Genomic DNA, 21,728 nt, shown 5'->3' with positions numbered 1-21,728 from the left:
GCTCTCCTTCGCAGAACATTCCGCAGGCGACCTTGACTTGGGGTCTGTGGTTCAGTTCCGGAGTGACTCAGGGGTCCAGCAGCCATGTGGGATACCAATGATACACGACGATCTGCCTTCGGGTCCGGGGTCGAATGCGGCGAAGATGAGTGGATCGTCCCTTGAGAGGAAAATGGCGGACGAGCCATGAGGCCAGTCGGAATTCTCGACGTCTTCGAGGATGCGGAGGCATGGCGACTATCTTCTGCATCGGATAGAGATGGTGTTCTGCTATTCATGGGTGGTCCATTGTTCGGCCTTGGTATCCGGGGACGGTGCAATAATTGGGCAGCAGAGTTCGAGGAACGCACTGAAGCCATCCCGGTCGACGATACATTTCGGGGTTGAAAAGCGACATCCTTCAGCCGGGGTATTCGGCCACCGTCAGACTTGTGCGACGACATCGTATGACCAAGATCCAGTCGCCAGCTTCAGTCCGAGGACTACTAATCTAGCGATGGTATGGAAACGGACAAGGCTTGAACTCATTCCGTCCGGTTCCTGATTATTGGGAATGGAGCGAAATCTGCAGGCCAAATGCGATGTAAGCTTCTATACGCTCCGGGCCTGAGTCAGAGGACTGGTTGATCACTTACATTGGTAGCTGTTAGCATCGTGTTCTGCGGGAGATATTAAATGACAGGAGCGCTTCTATATGGGGAAAGTTGAAGACTTCACAATATTGCCGCGTGGCGGGTTTTTTTAAGACACAATGGAGCGGTCAAGCACAGAACGATGTACTATACAAGGGTTTAAAAGCACCATTAAAAACCGCGTTCTTGGAATAGCAGGCACCTGAAGAACGAAAAAAAAATCGGCCGTCCAGATATGATTGCACTTGAGCGGCGACGACGACAGAAAATATCCAATTGACCGCGGGTATACTTGAGCCGGCGGGCAGATGCACTCACTGCGCCACAGCCCGGAGACGTCGCCGGTGGCTAAACGCAGGCAGGAAGAAAAGAAAGTGGTTGAGCTGGGTCTGCACGACCACGTCAGAGAACCTGCTGCGGCAGTCTGCAAATCAGAGAGTCCGCTCAAAAGGAAACTCTCAAGGCCAGCTGAGAGAGAATTAAAGTGTAGAAAGTGAAGTGAGGAGGAGTAGGAGGACGAAGGAAGGTCATGGATCAGGTTGTATTAATCAGTGACCATGAGATCTGGACCTGGGGGACAGTCTAAGAGCGTCCATTATTGAGTTCAACCCCATTGTGGACCGTCGAGCGCCGCGGGAAAGCAGGATAACCATTTGCAAGTCAATAAATCCCTATAACTAAAGGTCCAACTATCACAGAGGAATCCTGGCGTCGTTTGTGCGATCGACATCGGCGCCGAATTCGAGCCCTGATGTGACCGGGACGATCATTGGCGCAGGAACTACTCTGTCGCCTTGTCGCATAGCATATCAGTACGATTATAATATAAATCCCGTCATCGCAAGTGCATCTTGGAATGGTTATCGCTGGGAGCAGATTGAGCCTAGAGGATCCTCATCTTGGTCAAGGGCACGAGCGTTTTGGACTCCACAGATATTACCGCTGAAGTCGAATTGCGAGAGGTATAGTGAGCCAGAGTGGACGGGAACGATTGTTCAGATCCACCCGCGTTTGCTACCTTCGATATAAGTGGTGAAGACTACCGCAGCACAGGCCTGAGGACTGTTCAACGGTAAGGGCTGACAGGTCTCGATGGAGTCGAGTGGCGTGGGATAGTGGACAGTCCGTCGTCCTGGAATCTGACCACTTGCGATGGCCCAACATGCAAATGGCAGGTGCAGGCATCATTGAATGGGATCAATTCATTAAAGGAGGAATTGCCGCAGCTAGATCTGGTCTGTGTGTCAATCAAGATCGACTCTGATTTGACGCCTGTCGGACATTTTCCTTCGTTCTATCGGGGATTCGGGGGAGGGGAGGGGAGGAGAATGGCGAGATTGGCGATAACTGAAAGAGGGGGTGGATTTTCTTTTTTTTTTTTTTTTTTTTTATTTTTGCATTAGTTCGGCGGTCAGGTGAAAGGCTGGAGGTCACTGATGGTCACTGATGGTCAGTGACTTTGCCGATCGCGGCGAGTCCGAGCAAGAGAACGTGAAGGAAGTGACGAACCACCACGAGTGGCTACTTAGTCTACTCTACACTATCGATCAGGTGCAGAAAGAGGAAGATGCAGAAAGAAGAAAAAGGCAGCATCTTCAGACCCTTCAACTTATCCACAATGTGTGCCATCGCTGATCTTGCCAGAGGAGCAACTCTGGTACGCTGGAAGGTTCGCCCCGAACCATCCTGTCATCCCCAGTTTCCCTGCTTCTTCAATACGTACAGTACACTGCTCAAGCAACTTCTTCTCCTAGGGCGAGCCATGGCATGAAATCAACTACTGGGTATAATGGCTGGCCAGGATATACTTCGACCAGAGATCTTTGTTTTCATGGCATCCTAGCTTATGTACCCAGGACTCTGTACAGTACACGGCAGCTGAGACCAAGGGCCACAACTTAGAGTGGTGGAGACACTGTCGGTCCCTGAAGCAATCAATTCATCGAGAATCGAGAATCAACCCTTGTGGGATCGAGGTTGACGATCTATTAATATCTCTGCTACTCTTACTGATCTTTCTCTCTGCGCCAGCTCTCACTCTCACGAGTTACTCATACCTTACCGTCCCAGTAGATGCGGAGTCGCTCAGCCCGTGGGTCCTGATCCGCCGCTAAATTCTTGTCACCGTGCGACAATCCGCCCTGATTGACGGATGCCATTTGCGCGGCCTGGCTCAGCACCGAGCCTGGACGGGGGCAACACACCGCGCAACACGAGACGATTCGCTCGATTTAGTGAAGCAAAGGCCCTTTCGCTTACCGCAGTTGTTCACTGGAGCGGAGATCAGCGGCTATTCGAGGCCTTTGCTCAGCACTAATCATGGAAGTGCTTTGACTACAAATGACTCCGATTAGGATAAGCCAAGCTAAACGATGGCGATATATACCAATCATCGACTAGTCTGAAAGCGACTTCTCGTTGGGACGGGTGGGATACTCGAAATGGGTAACAGGATACGAATTGAAGGTAGTAGGCGGGCGGGAATGCGGGCGACATGATAGTGAGGGTCTTCTGCAGTCACTATCGGCATGGCGTGGAGCGGTGATTTCGATCTACTGACGCGAATCTCATTGCTTTGAAAAGACCGAGACAATTCTGATCTTTCCATGGCCAGCGAGCAGCGAGCACTGTCCGACTTTCTGCAGGAACCGGCGCATGTCATGCACCTTTCAGCTGAACATGTCAAGGCTGCCGCTACCGACCGCCACAGTAACATAGCTTGCAGCTTGACACGACCGTCTAGAAATCTCCAGAAAATATTGACCGTCACAAACAGCCTGCTTCTATCTATTCATGGTTGTCGACGAAAAGGGTTCGGCTTGCTTGAGCTCCCAGAAAGCAGAGTAAACATGGCACAAGACAGGAACAGAAGACACAAACAGATGTTGGACTGGATATCACCCTGAACGGTGCTTTGTCCTCGTTCAGCACCAATCACCGATCAAGGTCTGATTATCGACATAGTAACGATAGCCCTGGCCTTTTCCCACTCTCCCTGACTTGTCAACCCACTAGGACCGTACGACTACCATATGGAACAAGAGCATCTGGCCGATCTAATTGAATAGGTCGAGCTTCCACGCTGCCGTCCTATCATACTACAGGATTGTATTGTATATTGACAACCATCGCAGCTTCCTTCAAGAAGCTTAAGCACACCAGTAAAAGTCTGAAGATCGATATTGAATTCCCTTAAACGCCGAGCGAGATGAAAAACAGATAGGATGAAAGATAAAGCCGAGGAGCCAGAAAGCCGAGGAGCAGCCTATCCGAATCTCTTCTTCCTGGCTTCCAAAGCCTGGGCGTCCTTTTCACTCAGACTGCTACCCTTGTTTCCACCTCCATTCTGCTGCTGCTGGCGCTGAGTCTGACCTTGACCCTGGTTGCGATTCCCGCGACCCTGTCGCCGGGACTTATTCCGGCCGCCACCGAAATCGCGTCTCTTTCCTCCCCGACCACCACCCTGTTCATTCTCAACACGACCACGCTTGCGCGACTTCTCCTCCGGAAGTGCCTCATCCAGCTTCTTCACCCCAACCTCGGTTGTGGGGGCCGCGACGGCAGCTGAGCCGAACCGCTTCGCCCGTTCCAGCTGCTTCTCTGCAGCTTCAATGGCAGCCTTGGACTCCTCCGTGATTCCGAACTTCTCCGCCCGAGCCTTACGCTTCTTCAACTCCTCCTCCATCTCCGTAATTGGAAGGCCCGCAGCGAAGTTCGGAGCCGGCTTCTGCTCGGCTTCTTCTGTAGTAGCGGTAGCGGCAGCGTCCGTGGCAGCCTCAGGCTTCACCTCCGCAGAAGCAGCAGCACCCTCCGATTCAACCTTAAGGTCGTTTGTGGTAGCAGGATCGGTGTCTAGCTTCTGGTTGGGTACAGCAACAGGGTTGGGCACTTCCCCCTTTCCACCGGCCGCGATGGTAGCAGCCCCAGCCTCTGTGGAGCTCTTCGCAGCGGCCTCCGTGGCAGGGACTTCGTCATCCTCCCAATCGATGACATCATCCGCTGCTGCTGGAGCCGCAGATTCGGTTGTCGTTTTCGTAGCCTCGGCGGCCTTGTTATCATCCTCCTGGAGGCGAGCCACCATTTCCGCTTTCTTGCCGTTATGCGGAAGATTCCGAGACTTGAGGATTTCGACCAGCTCTGCGTTGGTCTTCTTGCTGTAATCGGTCGTCATGGTGTATAGCGGGTATGCGATGTACTAAGTCAATTGACCGTATGGAGAGAGACAGTGGAGAATAGCAGGCGCAGGGCGTTGACGACGTATGTGAGCGGATGTGGTATTCCGATTCGAATCGGCTTGGCGCTTCTAGGACCTGCTGAGATGGTCAATTCCGCTTGGAATTCCGAATGTGCGCTTTGTTGAGATGATGAATGCGCAGCGTTAATGAGGGAGGTCTTAGAGAGCGATGAAATAGATGGCAGGAGAGGTTTAAAAAGAGCGCAGCTGGTTGGGGGACGTGTTTGAGACGGGAGGCGACTGTTTGGCGGCGGTTTGCCCGTTCCGGAAGAGCTATCACGTGTAAAGCTGACGTAAGGGCCATTGCTCCTTCATCCAGATCTATACCGAACAGAACACATGCTAATCTTGAATTGAAATTTTAGGGACTGGTGACCTTACGGGTGTCTCAATCATTCGCATGTTAGTACCTCAGAAGCTCGAGTGAAACATTTGGCAGTTGAGGTAGAGTTTCTACGCGGCCAATGCGCAGCTACTGTATGCCGAACTATCGGCATCGCCAGCTTTTGCACCCGCCTCCACGCAGACAGTGCAACTCATTTCTGGAAGGCCAGCGTCAGATTTATTGTTAAACAAAAGCTGGATTACTTGATACCTGGACTTGTTCTTTAATATTGACCACGAAGAGACCAAAAGTCGTCTGTTATAGCTGGAATCAAACAGCTCTTCTCATACTCATGCTCATGTTGTAAATACTGCCAGTGATATCTAACTGGTGGTTTTGAGATGATAGTCTCGGGTCTGTAGAGTAGCTTGAGGCTTGATAGATTGCTCGCTCCGATCATACTTGAACGTAGTTTACGGGAATCACTTGAGTAGTTAGAGAATTTGCAGACATATATATACCTTTCTAGCTTCAGATCCGGAGTTCTTCACCGATGACTCTTATCAGCCCGAGACCAACACATACGGAGTTATAGCATCCAAAAGAACTGTCTTGGATATCTCAATAAGCTACTCTAAAAAAGCACCATTATCAATTATAAATTATTCTGTCCTTGCCAGGTCGACATATCAGCCGTTGACCGATCTGGCTAATCCATCCACACGTGACATCACTGTTAGTCAGCAGTCTAGTCCCGCCGGCGAACTTCACCTGATGTTCTCTGATATTTTCGCCTCAAGGACGTCACTTCCCTTCACCATCAAGCTTGCTGTCATCGTTCTGTCCGATCCGGATGTAGCTGCCTTGACCCCTAACTGGGAGTGTCTGTCAAAAATCTCACACTTGGGATCTCCATAGCTGCCAACATGTCTGACGGTATGATGTTCCTCTCCCCCTTCCCTCTCTCAAACCACCGTTGTCCTCCGGCCCTGACTGACCGCCCCTTTTCTAGCTGACTTTGAAGCCGTTCGTCGGCTCCAAGCTGAGCGCAATGCTGCTGCAGCTGGAAGTAAAGGTTCTAGGACCTTTGATCCGTCTAGCCAGCGCACTGACAACTCGACCAAGGCCTCCCTGACTGAATCCTTCGACACGACCCTCTACGAACGCGAAGGCGCCGACAAGTTTGCGGGATATGATACATCGATTGCCGTCAATGGCGACGATGAGGAGATGGAGGACGCGGACGCGGGCCACCGCCTGGTGGGCCAGTACACTGCCACCCGGAGCCAGATCGACGAGTTCGCCCACGGCAACGGGGTGGAAGAGGAGGACATCCTTCTTGGGCGCGAGAAGGCAGCTAGGATCGCCGACCGTGAGACAGACTACCAGAAGCGCCGCTTTAACCGCGGCCCGCTGACTCCCACGCGCGCTGATCCGTTCGCTGCGAACACTCACGCCAATGTAGAGGGGGAGGGGGAGGAGGGCCAGACTTACCGTGAAGTCATGGCCATGCGGGAACTTGAGAAAGAAGAAGAACGTGTCCAGAAGCTGATCGCAGAAAAGCAGGCCCGTGGAGAGAACGATGTCACCGAGCACGAGGCTACGCTGAAGTTGGAAGACAAAGAGAACGCCGACGCCGGCTCCACGGTGGCCGTCGCCTCGGGTCGCAAGCGCAAACAGCGGTGGGATGTAGCTTCGGAGCCGGCTCCTGAGGAGGAGGAGACTCCCAAGCCCGCTGAAGCCGTCGACACTAAGGCAAAGAGGTCCCGTTGGGATCAGACGCCCGCCCCGGTTGCCCCCGGCGCTGCTGAGGATGCCCCCAAGCGTCGCTCCCGATGGGATCAAGCACCAGCACTTACAGCCGCGACCCCGGTCGGCAACCAAGGGCTTGCCACCCCCATGCATCCCTCCCAAGTAGGTGCACCTTTGATTCCAACTAGCTTTGGAACTGATATCTCTGGGCGCAATGCTCCCTTGTCGGACGAAGAGCTTGATATGATGTTGCCGTCTGAGGGCTACAAGATCCTCGATCCTCCTCCAGGATATGCCCCGATCCGGAACCCTGCGAGGAAGCTCATGGCTACTCCAGCACCCATGGCCAGTTCCACTGGTGTTGGTGGTTTCATGATGCAAGAGCCTGAAAGTGCTCGTGCGCTGGGCAAACAGCTTCCAACTGAGATCCCCGGCGTCGGAGACCTCCAATTCTTCAAGCCTGAGGACATGGCCTACTTTGGCAAACTCATGGAAGGAGGTGACGAGAGCTCAATGACAGTCGAGGAGATGAAGGAACGGAAGATCATGCGACTCTTGCTGAAGGTCAAGAACGGCACGCCGCCGATGAGAAAGACAGCCCTGCGTCAGCTCACGGACAACGCACGGCAATTCGGCGCGGGGCCTCTGTTCAGCCAGATTCTTCCCCTTCTCATGGAGAAGTCTCTCGAAGACCAGGAGCGCCATCTGTTGGTGAAGGTCATTGACCGTGTTCTCTACAAGTTGGATGATCTCGTTCGTCCCTATGTTCACAAGATCCTTGTGGTTATTGAGCCCTTGCTTATCGACCAAGACTACTACGCCCGTGTTGAGGGTCGAGAAATCATTTCGAACTTGGCGAAGGCCGCTGGTCTAGCCACCATGATCAGTACCATGCGACCGGATATCGACCACGTTGATGAATATGTCCGGAACACGACTGCCCGAGCCTTCGCGGTTGTCGCTTCTGCTCTTGGCATTCCTGCTCTTCTCCCATTCCTTCGTGCTGTATGCCGGAGTAAGAAGTCGTGGCAGGCTAGACACACAGGTGTCAAGATTGTTCAGCAAATTCCTATTCTCATGGGCTGCGCCATCCTGCCTCACCTCAAGGGACTGGTAGACTGTATCGCGGACAACCTTAGTGATGAGCAAGCTAAGGTGCGAACGGTCACTGCCCTGGCCGTCGCGGCTTTGGCTGAAGCTGCCAACCCTTACGGTATCGAGAGCTTCGATGAGATTCTCAACCCTCTGTGGACCGGTGCCCGGAAGCAGCGTGGTAAAGGTCTGGCTGCGTTCCTCAAAGCTGTCGGCTACATCATTCCCCTCATGGACGAAGAATATGCCAACTACTATACCAGCCAGATCATGGAAATTCTGCTCCGCGAGTTCGGATCCCCAGACGAAGAGATGAAGAAGGTCGTTCTCAAGGTGGTGTCACAGTGTGCTAGCACGGATGGTGTGACAGCCAGTTACCTCAAAGAGCATGTTCTCACAGACTTTTTCAAAAGTTTCTGGGTGAGGCGTATGGCTTTGGATAGGAGGAATTATCGTCAGGTGGTGGACACGACGGTGGACCTTGGACAGAAGGTGGGAGTGGGTGAGATCCTCGAGCGCGTCGTAAACAATCTCAAGGATGAGAGTGAACCCTACCGGAAGATGACTGTGGAGACAGTGGAGAAGCTTATCGCAGCCCTCGGCGCCGCGGATATCTCCGAGAGACTGGAGGAAAGACTGATTGATGGTGTCCTGTATGCTTTCCAGGAGCAAAGCATTGAGGATATTGTCATCTTGAACGGCTTCGGTACGGTGGTCAACGCCCTTGGCACTCGTTGCAAGCCTTATCTTCCCCAGATTGTCAGTACCATTCTCTGGCGGTTGAACAACAAGTCGGCCACGGTTCGGCAGCAGGCTGCGGACCTCATCTCCCGCATCGCCATGGTTATGAAGCAGTGTGGTGAGGACGCGTTGATGGGCAAGCTTGGTATTGTGCTTTACGAGTACTTAGGTGAGGAGTATCCCGAAGTGCTCGGTTCCATCTTGGGAGCCCTCCGATCTATCGTCACCGTGGTTGGTATCAATCAGATGCAACCACCGATCAGAGACCTGCTCCCTCGCCTCACGCCTATCCTGCGTAACCGTCACGAAAAGGTCCAGGAGAACACCATCGATCTGGTTGGTCGTATCGCCGACCGTGGCCCCGAATCCGTCAACGCGAGGGAGTGGATGCGTATCTGTTTCGAGCTCCTGGACATGTTGAAGGCCCACAAGAAAGGCATCCGTCGTGCCGCCAATAACACCTTCGGTTTCATCGCCAAGGCCATTGGTCCCCAGGATGTGCTGGCCACGCTGCTCAACAACCTGCGTGTCCAGGAACGTCAATCACGTGTCTGTACCGCAGTTGCCATCGGTATCGTGGCCGAAACCTGCGCGCCGTTCACCGTGCTCCCGGCCCTGATGAACGAGTACCGGGTGCCCGAGCTGAACGTGCAGAACGGTGTCCTCAAGGCTATGTCCTTCCTGTTCGAATACATCGGCGAGATGGCCAAGGACTACGTCTACGCAGTCACGCCGCTCCTCGAGGATGCCCTGATCGACCGCGACCAGGTGCACCGTCAGACGGCCGCCAGCGTGGTGAAGCACATCGCGCTGGGCGTCGTGGGCCTCGGATGCGAAGACGCCATGGTCCACCTTCTGAACCTGGTCTTCCCCAACATCTTCGAGACCAGCCCGCACGTCATCGACCGGGTCATCGAGGCCATCGACGCCATCCGCATGGCCGTCGGCACGGGAACCGTCATGAACTACGTCTGGGCCGGCCTGTTCCACCCCGCCCGCAAGGTCCGCGTCCCCTACTGGCGCCTCTACAACGACGCGTATGTGCAGAGCGCAGATGCAATGATCCCATACTACCCCAACCTCGAATATGACGGCTTGGATCGCTCCGAATTGTCCATTATCGTTTGATTTGATTCCCCCTCCCCGTCAAATCTCAAACCTCTCTTTTTTATTATTGTGGTTCATGTATGTAAACAATTTGGTTCTAGCTACGTATTACTGGGCTACTTTTTCATCATCATTTCCATCATTTCACCTGTCAGCATCAATCATATCACACTGGGGACCTGTTCACTATTACGGTGTTTGCCGAGGCTGGATTTGGCGTGTTTTCTTTGTTTTTTATCGATTCTTTTATGTGGGAGAAATCAGTCCAATGGCAATTTTCAACCTCCAAGTTCAATGGTCAGAAGTGTAGTACTTAAAATCTGGAAAGTTCTCTGGCTTAGCCTTCTACGTATTGTCTTACATTCGAAGTGGAGCCATCGGGCTGTATCGATCTCTTTCCTAATTCTCCCGCTCCGAACGTGGGGGTTTACCCTTTGTCTAGCCCGGACACCGCACGTCTCTAACGGAGTCTATACGGTCCTGCGGCGGACAAGTTTGCTGGGAAGTGATGATACTTAGCTTGCCAGGGATCATCAGGCTGACTTCGCAGGGAGAATGAGACACTGTAGATTAAGGAGGAACAACAGGAGAATGAATGAGTGGGTGAAGTATATTATCCTATCCTATCATATCCTATCATATGATTTCCGCAACCGTCATCTTTCGCTTCTCACTCAATCCTCCACTGAGATCATCTCCCATCACGCCAAGCGCCCCGTCTCAATGGCCGACTCCATCATGCGATCCCCATTCACAATGCCCGTCGAGCAGATGATGATCCGGCGCCGGGACGCCTCCTGGGCGGCGATGAACCGCAGGGCGGCGATCTCGGTGAACGTGATGCCGCCCAGGAAGAAGACATAGACCGTCTTGATGGCCGGGGCGCCGCTGACGGTCTGGCGGGCGCGCACGGCCTTGTCGTCGCCCTTCTGCACGAGGCTGAACGTCGCGCCGCGGGCGCTCTTGACCACGTCCTCGAAGCCCAGCCAGCCCGGCGAGGAGGTGGTCGCGCTGGCGGGGGCCGAGGCCTGGGTTGGGGCGGTCACGGGCCCACCGCGCGCCAGGGAGAGGATGTAGGGTTTCTGCAGGACGCACTGCACTAGGCGGATGCTCAGCGGGGCGAAGCCGCTGTAGACGTAGGCGATGTCGTTGGGGTCCTTTTCGCTGACTTCCTCGACGACGAGGCGCAAGGTTTTGCGGAGGGTGTTATAGTTGGTGCGCGGGCTTGTGCTGTGTTGGTGGTGGTGGGGGGAACCTCCTGTGGCGGTGGCAGTGGTGGGGGTGGTGGGAAGGAGAAGGGAGGTGGGATTCGTGGAGGCGCGGGGCTGAAGGAGTTGCATCTTCTCGAGGGCGCAGAAGGTTAGGATGTGCTGGTGGCCGTAGGCTTGGACGATCTGGCGCTTGAAGTTCTCGAGGTCCCGCGGCCGCAGACCGCCGGACATGCAGGATTCGAGGCACAGGAGGCGCAGGATGGCGGGCAGGGCGACGTCGCGGGCGATGAGCTCCTCCACCGCATCATGGTGGTAGGTCGGGTCGGAGCCTGCGGCGTAGTTCTGCTGCACTTCAAGGAGCTTGCGGAAGATGTCGGCACGGGTGGTGCGCATGATCTCCTCAGCGAGGTTGGTGTGCACCCGCAGGCTCTGGTGCTCGAGCTGGTAGGAGGGGAGTTTGTTGACGAACTCGCGCAGCTCCGTCGTGGTCTTGGCCGAGTGGCGGCTTTCATAGTCGCTCTCGAGGCGCCGCGCGACTTTGTTGAGGATGTCGCCGACAATGGCGAAGTTGGCGTCCCGCAGTTGGCTGAAGAGCTGATCGGATGAGTCAAGCTGGATCTTGCGCTTCTGGTGCTGCTTGGAGGACGAGGGCTGTTGCGGGCCTTTGGAGGATTCCTGCGCTTGCGGAACGGTGGCCGCCCCGCCGATGATGGAGGTGTCGATATCGGCTTGGTTGTTCTTGATGCCGACTGTCTCGTCGATGAGGCCTTCGTAGGTCAGTTGAGTGAGGAGCGGGGTGCCAAAGTCGACTTCGCGGTCGATGATGATGAGGCTCTCTGTGCTTGCACTGGGCAATAGACCACGGGCTGACACTCCGGCGAGCCCGGAGCTCTCTTCAGCGTCCAGCTCCTTTCTCATTCGAAGAAGCAGGCCGGCCAGTCGTCTTGCATGGTCACCCTTGCCGATAATCCGAGGAAAGTAACCGTGTCTCTGCTGAATGTCCATCAGGGCCTTCGCGGAGTGGAAGATGCATCCTGGATCTTTGTGCTACATGGATGTTGGTTACTTGCGCTTTGGGGAACATGCTGCACGGGGCAAGCTTACCAGGTAGAGATCACTAAAGGCGTCCTCCATCTCCAGAGACAGAACATCCTGTTCCAGCGGCATGAAATACAGCGGGAATTCGGCGATGTTCACGTCTCCGATTATGCCTGCCTCCTCGAGGATTGTGTTGCTTACAAGTGTCCGTCTTGGAACCCAGAAAATAGAGATCTCATGTTCAATGCTGCCATTGCGCTGGAGGCGCTTGACCTGTTCTAGAGGCGTGTTAGCTCATACTGATGACCTTCAATCAGACAAGTAAGAGAGAGAAAGCCTATGAGTGAGCTGATATCTTCGAAATTGGTTGATATTGGGAGCGCGTGACTGGCTACGTAGAGTAGAGGGGAGTCTGCGCGCTTTACAGTCTGTCCCAAGCAGGAATCTCCTTGGTAGAAGGAGTGATATCCAGCTTATCTTACGGGGGAAAAAAAAGCGTGCTCAGGGTGGTAAACAGGAAGTAATCGACGTACCTGCCACAGCCCGCACTTGAGGAAGCTTCTCAGCGTTCGCTAAGAAGACGACATTGCGTTGAGAGGAGTCCACATTGCCATTCTCCAGGAGGAAGACGCGATCTACACCGTACTCTTGGAGCGAAGAGAACTTGACGAACAGTCCGACTGGACCAGCCAAATCTTGACTGACGATGAGGTTCTTCTTACCGCGTACCTGCACCGAAGGATTCAGCTGATGTACACGGGCGACCAGAGGTAGAAGCAAGCCTTACTCACGCCTTCGAGGAGGGTCAACAGATCCCTACGCGCCTTGTCCTTGAAGTAGTCTGCATCAGACCCCGGGTACGGCGCCATGACTGCCAATGAGCATTACTGGAAATGAGGAAGTTCGTTAGGATCGTTAAAATGGTCAAGTTGGTTAATTGGTTGGTTGGTTAAGGTGGTTCAGTCGGAGATACGCGCGCGGACGTTTCCGGCGGGCGGTGGTTTGGTCTGGTTTGGTTGGTTTGGTTGATTTGGAAGGAGGCTTGGAAGGGTCCAGCCACTGCACTAACCATTGTAGGCTTAGTGGAAACACAGCCTGTCACAGCTCCTTGGTACTGAGACCGTCATAACAGCCTTTATCCTCCTCAATAGCAGCCATCACCAATGTAATGAGATTACCCTCCGCCTTTCTCCCCCCTCCACCCCCCAGTTCCGATCATTCCAATTATAGTGCCTGAGGCGTTGCTGCTCCCCTGAACGTTGCCTGCCTGTCTTTCGCCCCTCTTACATCCATCCATCTATCTCCTTTTCTTCTTTTCCCTAAATTCTCCTCTTACTCTACCATTATCTGCCCCTTTTGAGAAACTGAGTTCTACCACCCGCTGACCGTTCCGACAAATTGACATTTTCACCCTAAAACCCACTCGACCACAGATCAACCGCCATGGGCAGGTTCGGCTTCAAAAAGTCCGGGGACGAGGACGATTCCTCCAACCGCCTGGCGCTGTTCGGCTCCCGATCGAAGAGCAAGAGCCCAGCACCTCCCGCCAACCCCTATGCCAAACCCATCCCCACCGATCCCTACACCAAAGCCAAGATCCAAGCTGGTGTCGCCCCTCTTCCAGCCGGGGAGCAACCCGCCGCTCCGGCCCCTTCTGGCCCCGCCAGCATCCCCGGAGACAACAAGCAAGGCTATGCGCCGAACCGATATGGAAATCAGGGTGGATATGGATCGGATCGCTTCGGGGGCAGCACCAACAGTGGAGCGTCGCCAGCAGCCTCCCGGTACGGCCCCGGCGGCTACGGAGGGCTAGGCAGCACCGATCCCAACGACTCCGCCGCTGCGGATGCCAACAGAGATGCACTTTTTGGAGGAGCAAGGGAACGAGCAGAGCAGCAGCAGCCTCAGGCCGGCGGTCCCCCGCCGCCTTACTCGGAGGGCGGTGCGGCCTACGGCGGCGGCAGTAACGACTACAACACATCGACCTACCAGGAACGGCATCTGACCGCGGAGGAAGAGGAGGAGGAGGAGATCCAGACCATCAAGCAGGACATCCGCTTCATCAAGCAGGGGGATGTGGCTTCGACCCGCAACGCGCTCCGCATTGCGGCGCAGGCGGAGGAGACCGGTCGGGAGACGCTGGCTCGGTTGGGCGCGCAGGGCGAACGCATCCATGATGCGGAGCGGAGCTTGGACGTGGCGACCATCGAGGGCCGGATTGCCGAGGAGAAGGCCAAGGAGCTCAAGACCCTCAACAAGAGCATGTTCGCGGTGCACGTCTCCAACCCCTTCACCAGTGCCCGGCGGCGGCGCGAGCGCGACGAGCGGATCCTGGACACCCACCGACAGGAGCGGGAAACCCGCGACGGCACGCGGAACGAGGCCTTCAAGACCAACCAGCGGATGGAGCGCACGTTCCGGGAGATTGACCGCGAGGCGAGCAAGCAGACCACGCGGGGCCGGACCAACGTCGCCGACCGTGCCAAGTATCAGTTCGAGGCGGATAGTGAGGACGAGGCGATGGAGAACGAGATCGAGCAGAACCTGGACCTGCTTGGCGGTGCCGCAAGCCGCCTGAACGGTCTCGCCAAAGCCACGGGTCGGGAGCTGGACGAGCAGAACCGTCACTTGGAACGTATCACGGGCAAGGTAAGAACCTCTGACTTATGGATTCTGAACGTGAGCCTAACAAGCCTTCTAGAGCGACTTTGTCGACGAGCAAATCGCCATGAACTGCGCCAAGCTGGACCGGATCCGTTAGACATACCCCATAATAAACGTTTTGTTGACTGCCTGGCGCTGTCGCACTTTTCCCTTTTTCAAATGCACATATCCCATCTGCTTGGCGTTCCTAGGTATACTACATTCGTACTTGATGAAACACTACAGTCGAGATTATTAAAATACTGCAGAATCTTGCTTGGCGGGAGGAAGTAATTGCAATACAATAGAATTCTGTGCTTTGCTAGCAGCCTGGTGCCTATCCTCCCAACTTTTGCAGAGTAAGAACGACTATTCTTAACTCTGTAGCTCAGCCATGCATACTGTACACAGACACTGTACGTACACCACTAAACCGACCATTTATCATGCAACCCCATAGTTGCAAATCTCAAACAACCCCAGCACGCCCCGAATCGGGCACTCCCGACCCTTGTCCCCAATATCCCTCATTTAATCAATCTTATACACAAGCCCTCACTCGACGCGTCAACCAAGTAATCTCAATCTGAAACACCACCCACCACCTGCAAGATTTAAATTCTCAATCCGAGAATGTTTTACGCCCGCTCAATATACATAGTATATTATATCGAAGACAGTCCGGTCCCACTTTCATATTCCCACATGTTTCATTCTCTTTTCCAGCCCCCCAATCACCAACACAGATCGGAGGATTTTTTGAATCCCCCAACGGTTTTTGTCTTACATAGTATAAGTGCTCTCCACTCTTCTGATGTTAGCCTAACCGTTTCCCGATCTCAGATTTGCAGGCATATTTTCTCTTGCACTTTAAGATGCGTAGTAATATTGACGATGGAGCCCAGACTACGTCAGCTTTTATCGGGCGGACGATTACTTCAGGATGGTTTACTTATGTCTTAGAACAATAACGGCTCGCGTCTGGACGGTGTGTTCTGTGTAGACCGTAGGCCGTGTCTCAGATGTCATATTGTCAAAATCTGTCAGAGGATGAGCCTTTCTATCTGGATCGATGGTTTGGGATGTGTCCAACGGGAAAGGGGTAAGCTTCTCTTGACTCGAGGTGGATCAAACAGACACACTGTTTTCTGCTTTGGATGAAGCAGTATCCGTCTCGAGGGTTGTCAATGCCATGCAAGTTCATGAATGCTCTTTGATTGGTTCGGGGTCGCGGGAATGGTAAGTGTCTAGATGTATGTACTAGTGGCTCGGTTAGGGTGATATGAAGTTGGTCCTGGTGGAGAGATGTGTAGATAGGGTTAGTCCCCTGGTTTCTCGAAGGCTCTTGCAGTCATAGTAACCTGTGGTTTTTGGCCTTGTTCGCGGTCTCCTCCATATATTATTTGAGTTTGTATGTGTAGATAATCCGTCAGGGTGTGATATAGGTGTAAAGTAAACAATGGTGCAGCGAAGCACCTTGTTCAGCCCTGGGGACAGTTGGGAAAGACATTGAGTGGCGTTTGATGGACTCTCGAGGTCTTTTCGTAGCTGTAGCTTGGAGTAGTGTGTCTTTGTAGTTAAGTGCTTGTGAGGAAATTTGTCCTGTTTTCTGGTAAAAGGTGTTAGACATGTGCTGGTGTTGGTTGTCTGCTACCCCAATGCACTCAGTCGAGCGAGGTGAGCATCGCTAAGGTCGAGCGGGTTCGTGAACAAGGAGGATATCCCAATCTTCCTTCTCATTAGGTGAAAGAGGAACAAGACTAGATGGTGTGGCGCCCTGGTACTTGGCAACCTTCCAGGCGCTTAGCAGTACATTTGTCTCGATAAGAGCGAGCATGAACCAACACAACTCCAGCTTTGAGATAATCAAGAACCTTAAAGAGATGACCACCAAATAGGAGCATTCTGCCTGGCCAACATGGCACACCAGGAGTGCATGTCTGCGGTGCGGCGCTTCATCGAAACCTTGCGGGTTCTATCTCCGTCTCATTAGGCCTTGGTCTCGCGTCTATACCATACCCTGCACTTGACTCGCAAGGCTCTCGCCAATGTCTTCTACTGTGGCACAGTTGAGGGCGTGTTGGAGCTATTGATAATGAGCTGTGCCCTGCTGAAGGATTAGTATCAGTGATGTGGCATCTTTGGTAGTCGTAGATGTTGGATAACTTCTCTATCATCATGCCTTCTGCTTCGCCTCGACATGTCTATATTTGGCAAGGCATACTTAGGATGCCAACCTGGCACGAAGATGCTGCTCTGCTGCAGGGACAAGAGAGGGGCAGAGGTCAGCTGCTGTGGGAGGTGAATATTGGCACATTCACTGCAGAGGAAGTCACCACAAGCCACTGGCATCCATAACATAATAAGAGTAACACCCTCCTCCCAACTATTTGATATATCATCTCAACTCATCTCATCTCTCTGGTCTCATCATCTCTACCCCCCGAAGTTCCCTTTACACCTCCCCCTACATCCACACTCAATCCAAAGACATCATCATCCAGAAGAACAGAAGACAAACCACCAAGATGCGCCTCCTCGAGTCCCCCCTCAAGACCCTCCTCATCCTCCTCAGCATCCTTATCTTCACCACCGCAATCCCCTTCCCCTCCCCTCCCACCACCGAAACAGAAACCGAAATCGAACTTCACCCACCGAACGCCGTCCACCTAGCAATCAGCTTCATCTCCCTCTCCCACGCCCTCTCCTCGCTGCGCCTAACTAAGTGCCCCCTCGACGTCGTCTCCATCAACCAAACCACTAGCGAACGCTCAACAGGAATCTCCAAACGAGGACACGAGGAAGCAGCAGCAACACCGCACCTCAGCCCCCCCTCCGCCCACCTCTCCCTCAAATTCATCGCCCTCGGCCGCGGCACGCAGAACTACACCTGTCCGACCACCTCCAAGGACAACACCTCCAGAAACGCCTCTGCAACCCCAATCGCCACCGGCGCTGTCGCCACGCTCTACGACATCTCCTGCCTCGCCGCAACCCCGAAGAGCCATGCGCTGCGATTCCTCCACGCCCTCCCAGGATTCACCCGGTCCATCCCGCAGGAAGTCCTAGCCTTCTATGCCGTGATGCTGTCCCAGTCCGCAATCATCGGGGAGCATTACTTCTCTTCCTCCCAATCTTCTTCTTCCACTACCTCGACAACAGCAGCCGCAGCAATGCCCGTCTTCGATCTCCGCCCCGCGACATTCGGAAAACAAGGCGGAAGATACGAGTCCAACTGGGTCAAGGCCAAGAAGGTGGAGAGTGTAAATGCCCCCGGTAGTGGAGGTGATGACGTGCCCTGGTTGAAGATGGTTGGGGTGGAGGGATCTGGTATCAAGGTTCGTTCTTCTTCCTTCCTTGCTCATGCAATCCCAAAAACGAATGGGTGTATAGGTGGTAGACGATATGCTAACTAGGCGAATGCCCCTTCTTCAGGAGATATACCGTGTCCACACGGCTGGAGGGATGAGTCCGGCGACTTGCGCGGCGCACGAGGGGGAGTTTGGGGTGTAGTATGCGGCGGAGTATTGGTTTTATGGATGAGAGGTTCCCAACTCTGTGGTTTGATTTGAATTGGTTCCATCGGAGAGTGGGAGGTATGCAGGTTCAGATGAATGAGATATGGTGGATTTGAATGGGAAACGAGGGATATGATGCGATGATGATTGATGAGTGCGCCTGTTTACTGGGATTTGAGATGGGAGTACCGTGCTAACATCATGGATTTGTCCATACCTGCTAGTTCGTAATCATGATATCGAAATAATGGGACCAGTTCCAAGCGATGGACCTTCTACAACGTTCTTTCTTCAATCAGGAGTTGATGCCATGCATTGAATAGGTACATGCAAGACTTGCATCCCCAGTCACAAGGCAGTTGCGCGGTAGATGCGTATACCTAGTTGAATGTCGTTGACACACACTGCCTGTCCGTGCCGCAGATATCAGGCAATGTGCAGAAGTATCGTAAGCAGGGTTGCATATCCTTCCTCATACGCACAGTAATCAGGAAAGGCCGTGAGTGGGAGCTCTAAGGTCAGAGGGGTTGAAAGTGATCATCTAACAGGAACACGATCATTGCTCCCTCCAGCCTAGAAAGCACCCTAAGGCCCCTGATATAAAAGAGATTGCAGGCAGCCCTTGGTTATATCTCTGTGACTGGATATCCAATCCATACTACTGTCTGTCCAATCCTCCTTCAATGCAAGTGAGTTCGTGTCAACTCCAAATGTCAAAAGCAAACTGCCTATACTTGCAAAGGCACAAATTTACGCGTAAGGAAGTCAGGGACCTAGTAAGTTAGAGCTACCTGTGTAGCAAAGGTGCCCTGCCCTTAAGTCTACACTACTAGCCATATCATATACAAAATGGCCATCAACTTACGAAGAGGATTTAGGGATTGGGTTTCAGTCACCTGCCTGGCCACCCATTGATAACTGCAGCAGAAAGAGTAGTTGCCTTCCAAGTCATTCTTCCGTTCGTCCTTCCTGTTGTTAACCTTTGTGTAAGACATTATTCCTTTACATGGAGGGTCAATGCTTATGGAAGAGTACTGTACGACTAAAATATATCTCAACTGGCTCTCGCCTGGCGAATAAGACATCAACCTAGATAATGTATTCTCCTATCTCGGTGTGTTCGATTCGAATCAACCTCCATCTACATGCGACATTTAGAATGTGCAAGCGAGTATACAAGTACTAGTATATCTTATCGATAAGCCTCTAGAATGACTGAAGAGAACCCTCTTGTCCGGCATGGTCCATGGGCAACGAGTACCACAACCACAGCCAGCACCCCTTTCCCCCTTCTCCAATTAACACATCCATCATGATCCATTTTTGCACCGTACGGTATCACCCAAAATCCAGAGTCCAACTCCGTAGGTACCACACCTTTGCTACCAACTCTACCCCAAACCCCCATCCAAAAATCCAAAATAGCAACAACCGCAACGATGATGATGATGATGATGAGAACCATTCAAGCGCGGATGAGGTAATAATTGTACAACAGTAATGGTCTTAGCGAGAAAAGCGCAACAGCAGTGACTTCATTCCCCAGTTGCTGTGAAAAGCCGCGTAAGCCGGACTCCATTGTCAATGTGAGTGGTTCTTGGCGTGCGTCGCAACGGTCGGTTGTGATTCGATGTCAAAGTCAAGTGGAGAATGGAAGGCCCCCCCCCCAGGTTCCCGAGTTCAAGAAAAACGTTCCATCCACCTTGGGATATGTATACTTAGAAACATGGTATGCGAACTGTCCTATGTAGTATACTACCGTCGTGGGGGTGGAATACCTGGTTGCTACTGTCTTTGCTTGGTTACTTATTTGGTACAAGGGGGAGAAGCGGGAGGGGTGGGCGTTGTTGGGGTTTCCGTGGGTCGGGATGCAGGTACTGATTGTATCTATGAGTATCGCAATCTACTCATACAATTGTGTATAAGGAGAGAATCTTGGGGTGGTGGTGGATGGAGTAGGAGTAATGAATTGATCGGGGGGCTTGTTGATGATGACATTCAGTCGCAGTATACAATGAATAAACGCACATTGCAGACTCAGTATGTGCTATACTGATTGATAGCTAGACGTACCTTAGCGCATTATCCAGAGGGAAACCCCTTGAAGATCAACCCCAAGCTCCAACGTCTATACACGATAAATACCAAGCATTAGGCTCGGAGGAATAATGTGCAACTACTATAGCACCCAGATGAAACACTACAAATGTCGTGCTCGCGATCCTGAGGGACTTCGCAAGCAGCATTACGACGCTCAATCTCAACCACCGCGGGCGATGAACTCTGACCCGAGGGACATGTGAAGGAAGGACGGACGCCCCAGGAAGAAAAGTCCAGATGGTAAAAGGTGGTAGGTATCCCGAACCTCCAATGCGTTGTTGTTGCCGCTGTACTAATTATGATTGGATATATGGTTGATCCCTGTCACCCAGTGCTGTTCATCTGTATAGGAGACGAAAGAGGGGTGGTGGATCTGAGACTCGGAAATGCAGGGAAGCCCATCTACCTCCCTTATCTGGACTAAAACGTTCAGATCGTTCATTTAGTTCCCGTGTCTTGTCTTCTTCTTCTCCTCTGTGTATATCCAACACGCGGGACGGGGAGAGAGAACTTATGACGTTGCGTAGGTGGTAGCTTCCTATTTCCCAGCGAGGATTAAATGCAGGGTCTACCAGAATAAGGGAATGAGGAATATTTTTAGATTGTCGAGAGAGGAGTATACCCGGTCTTTCGCCCTCAGATAAATTGTTTTCGACGCATTGATCCAGCGCTAGTGATTTCCGAGTAAGTAGTTTAAGTGACGTGAGTAAGTGAGAGTGAGTGGGTGGTGAGAGCTTTAGCTGGTGAATCTCAACTGTTTCTACTGGACTGAACTCAACTCCGATCGGATCTATCATCCCACCGTCGCCTAAGCAAGCCACGCAATCAACATTCAACCAACCATCAGATAACACACCTCCTATCCCTGATGATATGCTGCTGCTGATGATGATGTAGTGAGCAGAGAACAATGACCAACTGTAAACCAAATCACTAAATAAGCTGACATATGCCAAGGCCGGTCCATCTCCACTTTCTGCACACTAGGTTTGTTTTCCCGCCCACCGGAGTTCTCACGGGAGTCCTCGAGTCCTTGAGGCTTGCCGTCGCAGGAAGCTTGGTACTCGAGCGGTGGTTTTGTTTTTCAGGGTCCTTGGTTCCGTGGCTTGCGGCCGTTCCTGACTGGGTTGGCCATGTCTTACTTGTCTGTCTCAGGATAGAACATGCTCTCGTCAACCTTGAAAACTTACGCGTCACAAGAGAAGGGTGGTAGTGATGGTGGCCAGTGAGCACGGAGTAGTCAGGCCCTGAAATGCCGGACGGAAAACTGACTGACGCACAGACACACAGCAAAAGAGAGAGAGAGAGAGAGAGAGAGAGAGAGAGAGAGAGAGC

General features: G+C 52.9%; 6 protein-coding genes across 6 annotated transcripts; 3 read left to right on the top strand and 3 right to left on the bottom strand.

Moving 5' to 3' along the window:
* Window positions 1-3,897: 3,897 nt before the first annotated feature.
* Window positions 3,898-4,803, bottom strand: ASPACDRAFT_46716 (SAP domain-containing protein; the record flags this gene model as incomplete). The annotated part of the gene is made up of 1 exon (XM_020201832.1): window positions 3,898-4,803. One exon carries the CDS (start codon window positions 4,801-4,803, stop codon window positions 3,898-3,900), a length of 906 nt encoding a protein of 301 aa, XP_020052888.1.
* A 1,193-nt stretch (window positions 4,804-5,996) lies between these two features.
* ASPACDRAFT_1859225 (U2 snRNP complex subunit HSH155) lies at window positions 5,997-10,220 on the top strand. Its single transcript, XM_020197660.1, has 2 exons — window positions 5,997-6,127; window positions 6,204-10,220. The coding sequence occupies exons 1-2, from the start codon at window positions 6,118-6,120 to the stop codon at window positions 9,902-9,904; spliced, it is 3,711 nt and encodes a 1,236-aa protein (XP_020052887.1). The 5' UTR covers window positions 5,997-6,117; the 3' UTR covers window positions 9,905-10,220.
* A 125-nt stretch (window positions 10,221-10,345) lies between these two features.
* On the bottom strand, window positions 10,346-13,139 carry ASPACDRAFT_125207 (Sec1 family protein). Its single transcript, XM_020196803.1, has 4 exons — window positions 12,924-13,139; window positions 12,666-12,861; window positions 12,199-12,410; window positions 10,346-12,141 (listed from the first exon to the last, which is right to left on the bottom strand). Exons 1-4 carry the CDS (start codon window positions 12,999-13,001, stop codon window positions 10,585-10,587), a joined length of 2,043 nt encoding a protein of 680 aa, XP_020052886.1. The 5' UTR covers window positions 13,002-13,139; the 3' UTR covers window positions 10,346-10,584.
* Window positions 13,140-13,556: 417 nt separating this feature from the next.
* Window positions 13,557-15,102, top strand: ASPACDRAFT_81227 (putative plasma membrane SNARE protein (Sec9)). Its single transcript, XM_020205828.1, has 2 exons — window positions 13,557-14,781; window positions 14,834-15,102. The coding sequence occupies exons 1-2, from the start codon at window positions 13,576-13,578 to the stop codon at window positions 14,891-14,893; spliced, it is 1,266 nt and encodes a 421-aa protein (XP_020052885.1). The 5' UTR covers window positions 13,557-13,575; the 3' UTR covers window positions 14,894-15,102.
* A 1,954-nt stretch (window positions 15,103-17,056) lies between these two features.
* On the top strand, window positions 17,057-18,676 carry ASPACDRAFT_1859222 (uncharacterized protein). Its single transcript, XM_020197659.1, has 2 exons — window positions 17,057-18,113; window positions 18,211-18,676. The coding sequence occupies exons 1-2, from the start codon at window positions 17,304-17,306 to the stop codon at window positions 18,286-18,288; spliced, it is 888 nt and encodes a 295-aa protein (XP_020052884.1). The 5' UTR covers window positions 17,057-17,303; the 3' UTR covers window positions 18,289-18,676.
* Window positions 18,677-19,396: 720 nt separating this feature from the next.
* On the bottom strand, window positions 19,397-19,812 carry ASPACDRAFT_125202 (uncharacterized protein). Its single transcript, XM_020196802.1, has one exon. The coding sequence runs from the start codon at window positions 19,756-19,758 to the stop codon at window positions 19,486-19,488; it is 273 nt and encodes a 90-aa protein (XP_020052883.1). The 5' UTR covers window positions 19,759-19,812; the 3' UTR covers window positions 19,397-19,485.
* Window positions 19,813-21,728: the final 1,916 nt, after the last annotated feature.

This window comes from Aspergillus aculeatus, assembly GCF_001890905.1.
Source record: "Aspergillus aculeatus ATCC 16872 unplaced genomic scaffold ASPACscaffold_16, whole genome shotgun sequence".
Lineage (NCBI taxonomy): Eukaryota > Fungi > Ascomycota > Eurotiomycetes > Eurotiales > Aspergillaceae > Aspergillus > Aspergillus aculeatus.
Note: the sequence above shows the minus strand (reverse complement) of the source record. Positions and strands in the feature narration are given on the sequence as shown.

Bases quoted from the DNA above. Each gene is read 5' to 3' on its own strand.
- ASPACDRAFT_125207 (XM_020196803.1), bottom strand. From the start codon at position 13,001: ATGGCGCCGTACCCGGGGTCTGATGCAGACTACTTCAAGGACAAGGCG. The intron at 12,862-12,923 runs GTGAGTAAGGCT...CCTTCGGTGCAG, and splicing joins TGTTGACCCTCCTCGAAGGC to GTACGCGGTAAGAAGAACCT. The intron at 12,411-12,665 runs GTACGTCGATTA...ACACGCCTCTAG, and splicing joins TCAAGTGCGGGCTGTGGCAG to AACAGGTCAAGCGCCTCCAG.
- ASPACDRAFT_81227 (XM_020205828.1), top strand. From the start codon at position 13,576: ATGGGCAGGTTCGGCTTCAAAAAGTCCGGGGACGAGGACGATTCCTCC. The intron at 14,782-14,833 runs GTAAGAACCTCT...CAAGCCTTCTAG, and splicing joins TGGAACGTATCACGGGCAAG to AGCGACTTTGTCGACGAGCA.
- ASPACDRAFT_1859222 (XM_020197659.1), top strand. From the start codon at position 17,304: ATGCGCCTCCTCGAGTCCCCCCTCAAGACCCTCCTCATCCTCCTCAGC. The intron at 18,114-18,210 runs GTTCGTTCTTCT...CCCCTTCTTCAG, and splicing joins TGGAGGGATCTGGTATCAAG to GAGATATACCGTGTCCACAC.
- ASPACDRAFT_125202 (XM_020196802.1), bottom strand. From the start codon at position 19,758: ATGGTTCTCATCATCATCATCATCATCGTTGCGGTTGTTGCTATTTTG.